The sequence below is a fragment of the Coffea eugenioides genome, chromosome 6, assembly GCF_003713205.1.
Source record: "Coffea eugenioides isolate CCC68of chromosome 6, Ceug_1.0, whole genome shotgun sequence".
Taxonomy (NCBI): domain Eukaryota; kingdom Viridiplantae; phylum Streptophyta; class Magnoliopsida; order Gentianales; family Rubiaceae; genus Coffea; species Coffea eugenioides.
In genome coordinates, this window is record NC_040040.1 from 23,527,094 (window position 1) to 23,545,058 (window position 17,965).

Here is a 17,965-nt window from a genome sequence, read left to right on the forward strand (position 1 = left end):
TGCCTGCACAATAGCTTTCCAGTTAATGAAGCCATCTATAAGAGAATAGGGAAAGGAATTAGCCTGTGCAGCTGCTGTGGTGAGGAAACTGAGACCATTGAGCACATCTTTTTCTTCTGTCTAAAGGCCCAAATGGTGTGGAAGATAGCTCCTGTTAGGTAGGAAGGGATAACTGAGCTACAAAGTAACATATGGAGATGGTGGGATGCAGTGATGCAATCAGCTGACTAGGAGCAAGGACTGGATAGGATAAAGCTTACGGTCAATATCTTATGGCAAATCTGGAAGGCTAGAAACAGGATGACATTTCATAGTGAGAACTTGAATGCAAAACTGATTGTGGATAAAGCACAGCAGGAATGGATTGAGTATGAAACTGAAACTGAAACAGGTGCAAGGACAAATGCCTTCTCAGATTTGGACAGATAGATGCAATGTGGTTGGGAACCACCTAAAGAAGCTGTGATCAAAATAAACATTGATGCAGCATTATTAGCTAGAATGGTAAGAACAGGACTGGGGATAATAGCTAGGAACTGGTGCAGAATGATAGTGGAAGCAAAAGGAATCACTGAATGCAAGAGAAGAGAAGCAGGCAAAGAGGAAGCACTAGCTATAAGAAGTGCACTTGAAATGGCAAAAGATGCAGGATGGACAAATATAGAAGTCCAAACAGACTGCAAAAGTGTTGTAGACCAAATTAACACAAGCAATGTTCAGGACAGTAGCATAGAAACAGTCCTGGAGGACATTGATGACTTGAGATAGGATTTCGACTGTTGCAAATTTTCTTTTATTCCCAGGGATGGAAATGGCTGTAGCCAATCTCTGGCTCAATTTACTGTCTAGTTGATTAGAAATGTTGAATGGGAAAACTCCTTCCTAATATGGCTAATAGATTTAGTCAGAAAAGATATGGGAGTAGTCACCCCTTTTTGTGATTAGCTCTTGTATTATCAAGTGTTGATATCTATAAAATGTTGACGTTTGTTGGGAAAAAAAATTAAGTCCCATGGATTGATGTTTGTCAATTGCTACCAAAATCTAGTAACATGCACTTAATCTCGTCAAGGAATATGCATCTCCTCCGCTATGCTAATCAACTTACACTTTGTTGGTCTAACATTCTAATATTAAGGTGTATCTATGAAGACTAGAGGTATAACTAGGGGTGCATTCGGGTTGAGTCGAGTTCGAGTAGTGTGCTACTCGAGCCCCAAATTGAATTAAAGTAACCAAGCTTGTCAAATTTTTATTATTTGAGCTCTAGTTTAAGCTCAACTTCAATCACCTTACTCAAGTTTGAGCTTGAATTTGATTCTAATCAAGCTTAATTTAGTTTAATCGAGTTCAATCGAGTCTAATCAAACTCACGTAATAAAAATTAATATTTTATATATGATTTTAAGTAAAGGATATAGTTGACATTTTGCACTAATAAATATAAAAACTAATGTGTATCTCTCTCTCTCAAGCTGAACTCGCACATATTATTGAGAAGCTTGAGTTTGACTCCAGTTTGGTCACTATCGAGCTCAAGTCAAATAGTTGATTAAGCTATTCACAAGCTCTAATTAAGTAGTTTGGTCAACTTGCAGCCCTAGGTATAACTTTAGAAAAAGATATACTACATTATCATTTAGAATGATAGGTAGTGTTCATCATATGTTTGTAACACCCTAAAATGAGATGGTCTACATCTTGCATAAAAGTAATCAATATACCTTAAAATGATAGGATAATTTTATGTTGACGGGATGATTCTAATTAGTGTCGGTCATAGGCATTTAATCATGTTGATGAGTAATTATCTCTTAATCTATGCCAGTGAACTTACACTTTGTCAGCGTGACTTTATGGATTGAAGTGTAACTGTGACGCCCCCACTTCTCCCAAGGGCGAACCCAAGGGTATCTGCGGGACGCCTGCTCAACTCTCGCCAGGACTCGGTACAAATTCAATTCAAACTTAAGAATAATCAATCAGTACTAAAAGTCAAAAATATAAAGGAAGGTCAATTCCTCAATAAATATTCAAGTCTTATATCATAATCTACCCAATTACTTTACATTCCCAAAATATACAGCTTCCAAAATTAAATTCTAAACAAATACATTCACAATTCTAATCAAGTGAAGCATCAAGTAAGCTTCTCCAGAATTCCTCCCATTTCAGCTCCTGTTAAGGAAAAACAAATCTAACGGAGTGAGTGGACACTCGTGAGGCCAAGAAAACATGCAAAGCAAGTTATTCAATAGTAATAGCACTTACACAATAGTGACAACTATAACATTCAAGGAATTTCACAATTTATAATAAACACCCTTGAGTATGATGCAGAAACTCTCCGGAGCTAATGATTTCTTATTTTGTCCAAGTTCAATTTTAAATACCTTTTCGGGACGACACCCCGTCCCCCGGGTAGGTAATTGAGTTCGTAGCCTTTCACGTATTCCATGTATGTTTCTGAGACTATGAGAGGTACCTCCCACCCAAATTGGTGTGATACTTACTATCGTTCAGTTTATAGTTCTGGGACGATTCAAGAGGTACCTCCCATCCGGATCTGTATGGTACTTACTATCGTTCAGTTTATAGTTCTGGGACGATTCGAGAGGTACCTCCCACCCGGATCGGTGTGGTACTTACTATCGTCCAGAGGTCGATGAGACACCGCTCCAATCGACTTAGAATGCTTAATGGTTCTGAGACGATTCGAGAGGTACCTCCCACCCGAATCGGTGTGGTACTAGCTATCGTTCAGAGGTTTAGGGTACTGAGACGACTCGAGAGGTACCTCCCACCAAATTGGTGTGGTACTTACAATCGTTCAGTGGTCGATGAGCAACGTTCAAATCGACGATTCCAAATAAAAATCACAAATACGAATCACACGTACGAATCACAAATACGAATGACATGTACGAATCACAAATACGAATCACATCCACATTACTATGTACAAGTCGAATATGAATTCACATAGCACAATATGAATATAATTTCGTTTGAAATAGAACGAGTGGGGTAACGTACACACTCATCTCAAAATTTCCAATTCACATAACGGATAAGAAACAGTTAACCACTTAGCAACAAATTCATGCACTTGACACTCACCAAGTAAACAAAGAAGAAATGCCCACTTGAGGGTTCAGGCGTCCACCGTAAGATCCTCTCGAAGGTTCTCTTGAGTGCCTGAGCAATTAATAATTAAACTATTACGCACTATCGCTTAAAACCCCTAATTATCAAGAAAGATTGTACACTTGTACAATCTAAGAAAATCTCGCAAGTACGAGCTTTAATTACTCGTAAATCGAGCCTCAAAAGTGGGGTTTTAAAACACAAACGAAATCTGATTTTCATCTTTGAAATCAAGTGTAAAATGATCAAGTAATATCGAAGGAAAAAGATGAGTTCTAAAAACTCAATTTCCTTTAAGTTAGGAATTTTCAGGTTTATTACACGTACTTTGAAAAATCGTATCTCACTCTCTACAAGTCCAAAATTGGAAAACTTGGTACCGTTGAAAACTACTTCCAAAGTACTAAAAGTTCCTAGAATACACTTTCCCATGATTCCTAACGGAAGGCATTCAAAAATTGGCTCAAAGTTACTGTTTTAGGCTTGCGAGACAGTTTTGAGGTTGGTTTTTCGCCAATTTTTGAAATTCGGCAAAATTCACGGAATTTAAACTAGTCTCTCAGGTTTGAAACTCAATTAGAGTTGCAATCAAAGTTTAAAACAAAACAAGCAGAACAAGAATCGGAGTTTTGAGCACCAAGATATAGCAGCTCAAAGTTGGTCAAAATCGAGATTGTTAGGCAATTTTCCAGATTTGGAAGTAAAATTTTGGTGACTTGTTTGTACGTCAAAACAGTCTTAGAATGACACCAAAATTGATACATTTCAACTTGCACATGAGGATTACTCCGCTACGAAATTTCACTTAAAAATTCACAAGGGAAGGTAGTTAACTAAACTACCAAAGTTCAAGGGAATCCGAAGACAAATCTGTCTTCAAGCTTCCGTTTTCCGTTTTTAAACATTTGGCCAATGAAATCATCTCAAATCTGGTTCATTTATGTAGACATTATCTAAGAAACATCCAAGATACGTTTGGTAGGTGGTTATCGCCAAGAATTTCGAATAATAAGTCCCAAGTCAAGATTTGCTATAAACCAGTCCAAGGTAAGGGTTTTCAAATCATTGAGTCAGTTTCGGATTTCCGCCACAACTCACTCAATTCAACTTGGAATCGTGGCGTTGAAAAATAGATTCATAAATCTACAATTTCTCAGAAGAAATCATTTTCAAAATCTGTCCACAGCTAGCTCATATTTGAGCATCCATTCGCTGCTCAAAACAGAGCTCCCAGTGTAGACGTGAAACAGAACAGTCATGTTCAAATGATTGGTATGGACTACTCAGGTAGAATCAGAACATGAATTTTATACCGTTGGAAATATGGGAATGTCTAGTTTCCAGTGCCACAAACAGCACTCGATTTCGACATCGGAGTAAAAAGTTATAGCCGTTTGAAAAACACTGCCAGAGCAGTTACGGGAAAAATTTCCAGTTTTACTGATTTCCGAAAACATCACATTTGGCCAACCAAATCACGAAATTTTTTGATGAAACTTCATACACAACTTATATTACACATATCCATCAGAAAAAAGTCATTAGAACCACCTAAAATTGCACTAAAGGTCACGGAAGGAGCAAGGGCAGAATGGTCCCTTTTTGCTCAACTCACTCCCTTGAGTTTTCCTTCAACAACACAACATTTATCCACTAGATTAAGCACTAAACCAACATTAATAACATCAAAACTCATCAAATCAGTCCACCAACCATAGTGGGAGTTCATAGAGCCCACACATCAAGATCTACAACAATCCAAAGCTACCCACTTGAAGCTACAAGCTTCTAGGTGCAATATAACTTACAAAAACTAAGATTCAAGGGCTTGATCGTTGATTACCTCCTTAGATGATCTTAATCAGAAATTTCGGCCCTTAGAGCTCCAAGAAAACCGTGGATAAGCTGCTCCTCTCCTAGTCCAAGGTAGTCTCCAAGTTATTTGCAAGTTGGATGCAAAATTTGAGATGAAATGGAGGAAGATTGGTGCAAAATTTGGAGTGAAAATGGTGAAGCTTTTCTTCCTTCTTCCTTGCTGTTTTGGACGTCCAGAATGAGAGAGAATAGAGAGAGTGTTGTGATGAATAAATCTTCTTGAGGAAGCTTGGTGGTTGGTGCCCTTTTTGGCACAAAAGTCAACTCTCACTTGTGCGTATACGCGCGTTTCGCGCTCGATTCCTCTCGAGTTTGTTTCACTTGTGCACTAAACCTCCAATACACTTGTATTCATATAATTATTGTTCACTCTTAATGGTCTAAAAATAATGGTCTTAAATCCCTCAATTAATCGCGCACGCGAAAACGCGTATTTCCGATTTTGCGCGATATAATGAAACTTTTAAGAAATTCTTATAACGATAATATAACTAACTAACATTTAAACATTTAAACATAAAAATACCTATTTTAGGGCTAATATACATGTCTCCAATTTTCCAACTTCATTGTACTCTTAAATCGGTTATTGTTCCCAAACGTGCATTCACTATTTTCACTTATCGAACTTCGAAAAATTAATTTTTGAAACGAGCCACTCTAAAAATATAAGTAAGTCATAGATCAATGTAATTAGGTCTCAAGAGGCTAGAAAATAATATTCGGAGTGAACGGGCAATTAAATATTTAAATAAGCTCGAAATAAGAATTTAAAATAAGAAAATTTGCGAGTCCTCACAGTAACTATGAAAACTAAAGATGTGACTTTATAAAAGTGATAGGGTATTTTACTATACTACAAATTTTAAAACCTTATTACCCTATTTTTGGAAGTGCACATTTGTTTATTAAATATAGGGATAATAGGTATCGATCTCACAGGGACTTAAAAATTGGCAATCACTTGAGTTTAATCACTTACTTTATTATCTAGACAATCAAAGTTTAAAGTGGTAAAAACAAAAAAAGTTAATTATGTGGTAAAACCGGCCATGAAAGATGTCAGTTTAGACAATATAACCGGCCATATAAATTAAAAGTTAGTTAGGTGATACAACCGGCCATAGGATATGAGCAACAGATGTAAAACCAGCCATAAGATGTTAAAACCAACCATCTAGGTGGTATGTTGTAAGAAAGTAAATAAAAGTAAAAACTAGTTAGATTAGAATTGTTTAAAGTTAAGTGAGTGGATCCTAGGGGATTAGAATCCCTTGTTATGTCAAGATTAGAAGTTAGTTAAGGTGATTATGCTTATACTTCCATGAATTATCAAGGAATAACATCCAAATATGTGTCCTTGCTTTCACCAATGGACATTTAAGAGAAATTTCCTTGGCTAATTTCTCTAGAAATTGCTTTCGCCAATTTCTTTATTTCCTTGAATCATTCTTCACGTATGTTCATAGAGAAAAGGTAAGAAACAAGTTAAATAAGTTCGATGAAGTTATTGAATAAATCCAACCAACCATTATCCACTACTTTTGTGAGAATAAGGTTAATGTTTAAGAACATAGATATATTTGAAAGCAACTTTCATAGCTCAACAATTATCAAATCATTCATAATTGATAGACAATCAACTATAAAGCATAAGCACAAGTTCTCAATCTAACAAATCATGAAAAAGCATAATCATGTCTTAACTCCTTTAAATCAAAACTATAACAAATTCATCTTTACCCTAGGATATGAAAAGAAAGCTTAGTTAGATATCATATTCAAAACATCTAAGTATGAAACAAACTTGTAACAAAGCATGGCAGATAAGAACAGTTTAGGAAGAAGAATTCTTATTCAATGTCTTGAAGTTTGAATCCTTGAATTCTTTCACAAGTTGATCTTTTAAATAAGTTTGATATAAGAGTGTTTTCACCTTCCTCTAGAAAGCTCTTAAACTAATTTTGAAACTTACAATATGAAAGTATTGTTAAAACTACTCCTATCTCTACTTCTACTCTATACTACAAGTTTTCAAGATACTACAAGAACTACGTGATCCTCAAATGAATGAGATACAAAGGGTTTTATTGATATTTTTGGACGAGAAGATGTTCTCATAATGTAGTCACAAAGTTGTTTTTCACTTCTCCAATTCAATTTTTAGTTGGTTCCAGCTGGATTTCTTGCAGACAAATTGGTCAAAAGTTTAGTGTGAATAGAATGCAAGTTGCAGAAGTGATTCAGGGATCTTCTAGATGAAAATTTTCCCTTTTTTCTTGTTTCTCTCTCTCTCTCTCTCTCTCTCTCTCTCTCTCTCTCTCTCTAATGCCTAGTTGACTTTCCTCTCTTTTCTCCCTTCCCTAAAGACTGTCTCTTGGCCTTTGAAATGAAACAAAACTGATTAAAACCCTAAGAAGGAAGGCTGAGATGAACCCAAGTTTTTGTGGGTTTTCTTGGTTCCTTTGATTGATTTTTGACTGCTGTTCTTGCTAGATTTTGAATAGAATTTTACGTGATAAGTTGTCCCTATACGAACTAATCTTGGGGGGTAAGAAATAAGAAGCAAAAACAGATCTAAATTGCTTCAAAATCTAGTTATTTCCTTGTACTATGGCTTGCTGAAAAACTGAAGTAGAAGGTCGTGTGCGTGCAGCGTGAAGCTGCAAATATTTTTTTTTTGAAAAATGAAGAAATGAGCTGATGGGTCTTTTTCTTTTCTTTCTTTTCTAGACTTTTGTTGGGTTTTGCCTTGGGTTTTTGTTTGGAATTTTGGGGGATTTTGGTTTGGGTTTTGGTTGGATTTTTGGCTGGGTTTAAAACCAAAAAATCCTCTACTATTTTCATTTTCTTTTCTCCTTTTTCCTATAAAATAATCACCAAAATAAAAATGATTACTTAATCAATAATATAAAATAAAGATACAATAAAAATCAACAAAATTTTTGGAAAAAATTTGGTGTCTACAACAAGATATAGTGAACCTCCCCAGATCTTTAAGTTTTGATGGAAGTTTCTTTTGAACGCATGTTGAACATTCCTTCATTAATGCTATTGTCTCATGATCTTCAATTTTCTCTTTCTTGAAATAATATCCTTCAAAATTTTGGCATAAGAGGGAATTTGTAAAATAGTATCAACAAAAGGAATATTAATTCTAATGTGCTTAAATATTTGAACAAATTTCTCAAATTTCTTCTCCTTATTGCTTTGCTTCAACCTATCGGGAAAAGGAACGGAATTAATAGCATTCTTATGAGAAATATGAGAAGAAGGCATATCAAATTCATTTGGAATATGATCCTTTTTATCTTCTTGTTCATTATTACCCGCATTTTAATCATTTTTCATTTTTAGTGAGGTCATTAGCCTCTAATTGTTTACTACTCCTAAGAGTGATTGCATTCATATGTTCTCTAAGATTCACCTCAGTTTTATTTGAAAATTTACCTAATTGCCTCAAATTAATGGAATTAGCAATATTATCTAACTGGCCTTGCATATCTCTAATCATGGTCATTATATTATTCATGTTTATTTTAACATCATCAAATCTTTCTTTTATTTCATGAACATGTTTTTCAAAATTAGCCTCCAAAGTTGAAAAACGTGACTCAAGTAACCTTGTTGAAAAATCGGGTGGATTGATAGATTTTTGTAAAGTTAATTGGTATCTCCACCCTAAATTGAGGTGATTCTTCCAGCCAAGATTGTAAACGTTTGAAAAAGGATTATTTTGAGGTGGTTGATTATAGTTGTTAACATTATGAACTCGCTCCAAATGAAAACAATTAGTATTATCATGATTACCACCACATATTGAACAATAAGCAACACTTATATAAGAATTTGACCCATTTCCCTCTTGTTTACTTAGCAACCTCTCAACGTTATCCAATGGAAAATTAAACATATTTTCTAATGTAGCATTTAAAAAGTTGAGTGTCAATTTCATACATACCAGTCACTCTTCTTGAGCATCCTCGATTGATTTTCCCATTAAAGTTCCATTGACGGCAGCATGTTAATTTTGGTTGGATAATTGAGTCCATTATAGAAAATTTGAACTAAAACAATAAGGTGCATTATTGTTATCCTTTAGAATGATAGGTAGTCTTAATTGCACCGATGCTTACACATTTAAATGGTATGGTCTTATAACTGTAATTAAATAATCAATGCACAGGTGTAGCAAGCAGTGTAACTACAACTTAATAAGATGAAAATTATGTCATCATTAATTAGAATGATAGGTAGTGTTCATCATACATTTGTAGCGCACTTAAAAATAAGAGGATCATATATCTATCATAAAACTATGGAATTTAGAATTAAACGGGGCTAAAATTTTTCATTGACGGGAGGACAATTTCAATAGTGGTCATATTCATTCTTGTCAATGCATGAATATCTCTTTCGCTGTGCTAATCAACTTATACTTCCTTAGTGTATTTATATAGTACAAAGATGTAACTATGAAAATAAAAAGTGTAACTTTATAAACGATAAAGATACATTATCGTTATCATTAATAATGACTAATGGTCTTGATTGCACCTATGCTAATACATAATATTCCTACACCCATGATTAAACAATTAAGGGAAAATAACCATTTTCATCCCTTACATTTCACAAAAATAATCTTTTCATCCCTCATTTTTAAAACAAAGCGAATTCATCCTTGACGTTTAAACTAAAACTATTACATTCCTAAAATCAACTTTCAATTTGAATCAAACAAGCCTGCAACCCAATTACAAATTTGGGGGTAGAGTTGGTAGATCTCTTGGTCAAATAAAATTAATATTCACGTGAAATTTAATGAACCAAAAAATAGAAAGTAAAAAATTATAACATAGAAAAGAAGGATTAATCTTTCTTACATTGTCAATATATATACTTATGGGTTTAGATACCTACCACATCATTTTAATTTAAATTTAAATACCAAAATTTGCATATATAGCATACATCTAAACTCATAACTGTTTACACTGATAATGCATGAAAAGATTTACCCAAAAAGAAATCCTACTATTCCAACACAAATAACAGATTTTTTATGTTATATTTTTTGTTTTTCCCTTTTTTGTTCATTAAATATCACATGAATATGATGAGTTGATCGAATAATCTATCAATTCTATCACCAAAATTTGTAACCGGGTTATTAGGTTGGTTTTTTTTTTTGGCTAACCCCGGCCACCGGGGGGGGGGGACACCATGTGAGAATTTGAGAAATTACACATATATATATATATATTTATCTTCATATATTACCAAAGACATTGCATATACCGTATAATCGATCAATTTATATGTTTAATTGACTTTGTATAATTCAATGTATGGAGATACCCTAGATTAATGCATGAAAATCTTTATAGGTGTAAACCAATAAGAACAAGATAATATTTTGAGATAACACATGCAATTAATAAAAGTATAGCTCCTTGGCAAGTAAATAAACTAAAACCAAATGACCATTTAACCCTAGAACTTAATTAAATTTACCATGCAACCGACCAGCTCCTCTTATATCTTGGATTAAAAAACCGAAAGAGAAGATTAGAGACTCTGCTTCCTTTGGAGTCAATAACCGAGGGAAAAGTGAGGACTTAGCTCATCTTCTTGCTTCACTTCAAGACCAACCGAGAGAGTGAGAGAGAGAACATTTTCTGGTTCCATTTTTTCCTTTCCAGCCAGAACCGAGTGAGTCAGAGGGTAAGGTAGAAAAAAAAAGGAAGCTTCGAGCATTTCATCATAAGGAATCGAAGGAGGAGAAGGAGGAGGAGGAAGGGGACTGCTTGCATTTTTCTTCTTTTCTAGCTTTGATTGTGAGGAAAAAGGAAGGTAAAAATCATTATAAACATCTTATTCTTCTAATATCTTTGATTATTCAAGTTGCATGTTAGATTTTAGCTTAGAAAAGTGAGTTTTGGCTGAGGAAAAATTCTGTTTAATGACTAGCTAAAAGCTGGAAGTGTGACAGCCCCACCTTCTCCTAGGGCGTATCCCAAAGGTTAGCGAATTGCCTGCCCAACTCTCGCCAGGACTACTAAGCTAAAAAAATGATTACCAAACTAAATGGGGCAATAGAACTTGGATTAATGCTCCAACGAACAAGCAAAAAGAACAGACGCCAAGTCATAATCCGGCCAATATTTGGCCGGATTCAAGGCAGTGGGCGAAATGAAATTTTTTCAACTTCCCCTGACAATCCGGCCATGTATCCGGCCAAGATCTGGCCGGCTATATGGCCGGATTTGTGGCAGAACAACTCCACTTCTCTCATTCTGATCAAGTTCCGCATTCACCGGTTCCAAACCGGTTCTAGGATAAAACTGAAAATTTCTCAATCACTACTTCAACCATGAAATTTTCTCATAAAACTACCCATTTTGCAACCATAAACCACTAATATGCAAGTATTAGAAGTAGAGGAAAGTTTCTTGTCAAAGTTACCTTAGAACCTCAAGAAAGATGGTAGTTTAGTACTTTTTCCTCCAAAATCACTCCACCAACACCTCTACTCTTCCTTAGTTAGCACTTTGTATGGAGTAATTTGCAAATTTGTTGGCTGGAACTCAAGAATGAAGCAAGAAATTGAAGTGGAAGATGAACTCTCTCCTTGTTTTTTCTCCTCCCTTTGCTCGGCCAAGACAAGAAACAAATAAGGAAAATTTTGGTCAATTTTGGTGTAGACACCAAAATTTTAGTTTTTTTTATTTAATTTAGTTGATTTTGTTTTAATTTTTTTAATTTTTATCTTATTTTAATTTTGTTAAGAAAACCATTTTTATTATTCATTGGAAAGAAAAAAAAATCATCAATCAAACACAAAAATTTTAGCATTTTTTATATCATTTTTAGTTGATTTTGTTTAAATTTTTGTCTATTTCCATTTTTGTTAAAGAAAATCATTTCTTTTATTCACTCACTGTAAACAAAAAAAAAGTAGAAAAAAAGGGGACAACACGCGCGCTGTTTCTTCTTTAGCATGACAGCCGAATGAAGCTATACTGCAGAATTGTAGCTGTGAATTTCCAGCTCTTTTCCCACGTTTTTTTTTTGGTTTTTCTAGCTCCATTGGATCATTTCATCTCAAGCCACCTGGCTTTAATCCCTACATTAAGAGAATCATAGGACAAAAACCCATCTAATGGTTTATAAACCATCATGGAAACATCAGTTCAGCCGGCACCGTTTGATGTTAGGGCTAGGGGATCTTTGTAGCTATAAAAGGAAGAGAATTAGTAGAGTAATTGGGAGTGGCGGCTAGGATTAGAAAAAGGAGCAAGGGAGATTGAGAGAGGCTATGGGGTTGCAGGGAAGAGGAACCAGAAACCAGAAAAGTGACGAGAGAGCCGAGAAGGGGCTGGGCGACAGAAACGGGAAACTCAGGGAAGAAAAGTGAGCAAGAAAAAGCTGCTGAGAGGCTTCGGGTAGAAAAGAAAAGCTTGGGCTAGAGGAAAAGAGGAAGCTTGGGGGCAGTGACGGGCTGAGGGAGGAGGAGAAACAGCAAGCAAGGGAAAAAGAGAGGCGGAGAGAGAGCAAGACAGCAAGAAAGAAAAACCAGAAGGGGCTTTGACGGCTGAAGAGAAGAGACCTTGGAGTCTTCGGCTGAAGGAGAAAGAAAGCAAGGTAGAAAAAGATTAGAAGGGAGGTTTTCGGTTGAACAAAAAGGAAGAAACCGAGTGAGCATGGAGAGGTGACGGCTGGAGAGAATAGGGGAATCTGGGCAGTAGGGAGAAAGCCAGGAAAAAGGGTTTGCGGCTGAGAAGAAAAGAAACCAAGAGAGTTGCGGTCAATTCAGCCTTGCCCACGAAACCATAAATTTCTGCACAAACTCTAACATTGGGAGAGAAATTTCGTTCGGAAATTTGGCAGAAATGATGCCTGGAACATCTTCGAATCTGGCTCTACATTTGCCGACCCCATTTCTGGTTCATGCTCAAAGGGTCAACGAGTCGACTGCAGCTGCTTTCTTTGCTCGTTTCCTTGTTCAAGTTCGGTCAGAAGGCTTCATCAGGTCCTCTTCTGAACTAATCTTATAGTTCCTCCCCTAGTCACTTGTTGGTTTAAACATTTGCAGTTCTCTTTCGTTCCCTTTTGCTGCCATTGGTTTGTATTTTATGTTCTGTCTTGATTTCCTTTTTTTTTATTTCCTTCAAAGCTGATTTTATAAGAATAGGATATGAGGCAGCTAGATGGTTTTGTATGTTTAAGAATTATCGGACATGTTGTTGAAGTTGATAAAGGTCCAAACTTTGAGTCTCTGTTTGCTTGTTATGGTGATGCTAAGCTAGTTGCAGCCATGTTGATAGAGTCATTTTTTTTTTTTTGGGTTGTTGAAGCTTTTGGTTTGCTTGAAGTTTGTGGTTTGCCATGTACACGTTTGGAGTTGCGTACTTTCTTCTTGCTGCCTTTTCCATTTGTTTCGTTTCTAGCACCTGGTTTCTTCAGAACTTGTTTCTTCTTTCTCAAAGGGTGGGGAGCATTGTTGTTTGATGTTTTTATATGAGGATAAGAATGATTTAACATGGGTTTTGCTCCTTCAAAATAATGTTTTGATCTTATGGTACGGCAAACCCATTTTATGATACTTGCTATGCTTGATGCAAACTCATTTTCGCAGATTGTATGATGCTTGTTGTTGGGATCTTTGGATAGATAAATCTTGTTGGAAATTGTTGAGAAAATGGGATGAAGTTTAGTGGTAATTGGGTTGACGAATTTATGGTTTGTTCTTGTGAGTTTGCAAATGATTTGATGCTAGATAGAGTTGCAGAAAGCTGTGGAATATGAATTGCAGAAACATTCTTTTCGGCTGCTGAATTATGTTATGCTTCGAACCATGCATGCAATAGTTCCCAAAAATTACATTTTTACCCCTCAAACTTTCCCTTATTCTACTATGGCCCAAATATTTGGAAAATTTAATCAATTTTGCCCCCTTTAACATGTTATTTTCCTTTGGTATGCTCTAATGTGATTTTGACAGATTGTTTAGAAATTTTAGGATGGAATTTGAGGATTTAATGTTTTTTGATAAATTTTAGTTTTGATTTGGATTTTAGTGAAAATTTTTGAAATTTGTTATTTAATTATAGCAAATAGGTTTCATTTATTCATTTATTTTTTGTGAACTTTATCATTTGGTTGGGATAGGTTTCACCTTAAGTCCTTAATTTTAATTTATTTCCTTTAGGTCCTTAATGTTTGTAATAATAATAAATTGATCCCTCGAACCTCTTTAATGGGTCCTTGTTGGTTTCAATTTGATAAATATGAGTTGTTTAGTTTATTTGAATGTTTTGAGTGATTCAATTTCGTGTTTATTTCCATTTTATGTGGTTATTTTTGTTAATTAAAATGATGCCTTGACCTTTTCTTTGTTTTGGAACGTAAATAAGTAAATTTCATTTCATTAGGGCACCAATTCATGGGAGGTACACTCTACCGTTTTATTTTGATTTTTTACTTGATCCAATGTGCTCCTATGTGAATTTATGTGTGAAATTGCATGCTTTTTTGAATATTTTTATTTTATTTATTTATTTAGTCACTTTATTTGTTTTGATTTAGTTTATTTATTTTAATTTAATTTTGATTATTTGAAAGGCATTTAAATGCCAAAATTGTAATAGTTAGGTATTTCTTTTATTTATTTATTTTATTTTCCCTCTTAGATTGTAGTTAGGGTCACCCCAAATGTAATAGTAGGGCTTTATTCGCTTTATTTGCTTTATGTGTTTTGCATGCTTATGTGCTACGTGTTACTCACTTTCTTAGGGTCTTGCATCTAGATATCATGCTTATGTGCTATGTGCTCTATGTGACTTATGCTTTACTTGCTTTCACTACAAGAAATTTGGCCTTTTGTGACAACATTCTCTGTGACAAGAGAGAAAGTTGTCACAATTGAAAACTTTAGTGACGACCTTTAATGTCGTCATACTTGATCGTGGGTTCACCCGTCAACAGTGACAACATAGAATAAGTCGTCACAATACGGATGGCGCGCAACTATCCAGTGTGGCAGGAGATCACCATTGTGACGACTGGAAAACATGTTGTCACTGAAACTCGTCCTACAGTGACAACTTGAAATATCGTCACAATATGGTTGCCAGTTCTAAATTAGTGACAACAACTAGTCGTCACTGTCCAAAGCATTTATTCCCATCTCACTTTCACTAATTCTACTATGTCACCCTAATTTTTTCAATATGGCCCATTTGTTGTAAATAAATTTTATTAATTCTACTATGACACCCTAACTTTTACATTTTGACCCCATATACCACCTTAATTTTTTTAATATGGCCCATGTGTTGTAAATAAATTTTATTGATTTTACTATGACACCCTAAATTTTACATTTTAACCCCATATACCACCTTAATTTTTTCAATATGGCCCATGTGTTGTAAATAAATTTTATTAATTCTACTATGACACCCTAACTTTTACATTTTAACCCCATATACCACCCTAATTTTTTCTATATGGCCCATATGCTGCAAGTAAATTTAATTAATTATGTTATGATACCCGAACTTTTATTTTTTAGCCCCTTATTTGATAAACTAATCTCATTAACTCTACCATGACACCTTATCTTTTGCAATTTAGCCTCGTATGTGATAAAGAAAGGTTTTATTAATTCTATTATGGCACCCTATGCTTTTACACTTTAGGTTGTGTTTATCATTAGCAAAATGAGGAAGGTATTGTAAAAAACAATGTTTACCTATTTTTTAATTATTCCAAACATAGCTAATACCTTGTTATAAAGTTAAAAAATATCATGAATTCATTATTTAGTTCTCTTGACAACATATGGGAAATTACTGATTAACATAGTGTGAAAATAATGGAAGAGAATAATAAAATTGAATATGAAATTAAGTAAAAATCTTGACAATTCCATGACTGGAGTTTGTTATGTATTACAATTTACAATAATCAAATTGTTTATGGTTTATGAATCAGTACATGTATCAAATAGATTTAGTGTTTCATGCATGTATTAGTAAACCATTTTGGTTATTTGATCAACTAGTTTATTATTAACTAGTAAACCAATTGGATGACTGGAGTTTATTATTAATTACAATAGTCACATTGTTTATGGTTTATGAATCGGTACTTGTACCAAAAACATTTAGTGTGTCATGCATGTATTAGCAAACTATTTTGGTTATTTGATCAACTAAACAGATTGTTAGGTCTTGTCAAACCATAATTCGTACATAATTCATAAAATTATTAAATTAATACCAAAAATATTTACATTAAAAGATTTTTTTTGAATCATAAACATATTTTTAATAAGCTTTATAGTTTTTGGACATTGATTTTTTGTAGAGATAAAAAAAACATGTGTCAGTAAACAAAATTATCAAAAAACACTAAATTTTCATATTCTAAAGTTTTAATGCAACAAATAAAGTTTTAATACAACTTGTGAGCTAAAAACTCAAAATAATAAACAACTTTAATTACACAAAGATGGAGAAAAGAAAAGGAGAGATACTAGAGAAGGCGTTGTTTTTGTAAAGAAAGGTCCAAATAGTTAGTACAAAAGTCACTTGAAAGCGTTATTTTTTGGCTGAAGCTAAAATGGAAGTGGGAAGCTCAAAATTGGAGTAGAGGCGGGGGAAGCTGAAATTTGGAGTAGAGGCGGGGAAAGTTAAAAATTGAACAAAATTGTACGAGTAGAGACGGGTAAACAAAAGAAGCAAAAACGACGTCACGTTAGCAAGAGTTAAACAAAAACACTCATAACACTTAGAAAAATTTCGGATAAAACTTGCTTTCCCCCTTCTTGCCAACTTCATACACTACATCTTCTCCTTCTCTCCACTATCATTTTGCTGAAATTATCCAGAAAATTATTTTAACCCACCATTTTCATCCGTAATTTGAGTTACCCAAAAGATTTGTGTAGATTTAGTGGAGTTATAGATAGCAAAAATCCCTAATTCCGCCGCCGCTCTCCCTGTAGTTACCGTTATCCCTCTTGAGAATGAAATGGAGGCCGACGCCAACTCCCTCCCTCTGCTTGACGTCATGAAAGCCCCAATCCGGCCAGACATCCTTCAAGACGTTCATCGCGCGACATCTCCAAGAACTCTCGCCAACCTACGCCGTCTTTAGGTCCGCTGGCCACCAGACCTTTGTCGAGTCCTGGGGTACTAGTCGCACTGTTTCCTGTATCTCTCGTGTTCCTGGCGGAGGCACTCACCATGCAGGCCAGGGTGCCTATGGCAACATGTGCTGCGATGGCCACATGTTTGCTCCGACCAAGATCTGGCGCCGTTGGCACCGCAAGGTCCCAGTCAACAAGAAACGGTATGCCGTGGTTTCTGCCATCGCCCCCTCTGTAGTGCCTTCACTTGTCATGGCCTGCAGCCACCGCATCGAGTCTGTCCTGCAAATCCCCTGTGCGATCTCCAATTTTGCTGAGGCCATGGAGAAAACCTCCAACGCTATTAGTCTTCTCAAGAAAATTGGAGCTTACCCTGATGCTGAGAAGGCTAAAGACAGCCAGGGTATCCGCCCAGGAAAGGGTAAGATGCGTAACTGCCGCTACATCTGCAGGAAAGGTCCTTTGGTTGTGTATGGTACTGAAGGGGATAAGCTCGTGTAGGCCTTTCGCAAGGGTATCAGATATCATATTTAGTAATTTCTTGTTATATTAGACTTCCTTTTCGGGTATCAGATCTTGATTTTCATCTCCAAAAGTTCTCTGGAGGTAATCCCTCTCCTTTTATTCGGCTCACCTGTACTTGCATGCAAAAAAGATAACAAAGATAGAAAAAGAATGCCCGCAGATCAGATGATTTTTTAAAGAAAAAGTTGTTAGAGTTTGCCGTAGCTTTAAGATCATCAATTGCTTGGAAGAAATATACATGAATCTTGATACTCTGAA

General features: G+C 35.2%; 1 protein-coding gene and 1 pseudogene across 1 annotated transcript; both read left to right on the forward strand.

Annotated features, from left to right (window-relative positions):
• The first annotated feature begins 429 nt into the window (after positions 1-429).
• Positions 430-768, forward strand: LOC113773897. The gene has a single exon (XM_027318498.1). It carries the CDS (start codon positions 430-432, stop codon positions 766-768), a length of 339 nt encoding a protein of 112 aa, XP_027174299.1.
• A 16,165-nt stretch (positions 769-16,933) lies between these two features.
• On the forward strand, positions 16,934-17,716 carry LOC113773898 (annotated as a pseudogene).
• The last annotated feature ends 249 nt before the right edge of the window (positions 17,717-17,965 follow it).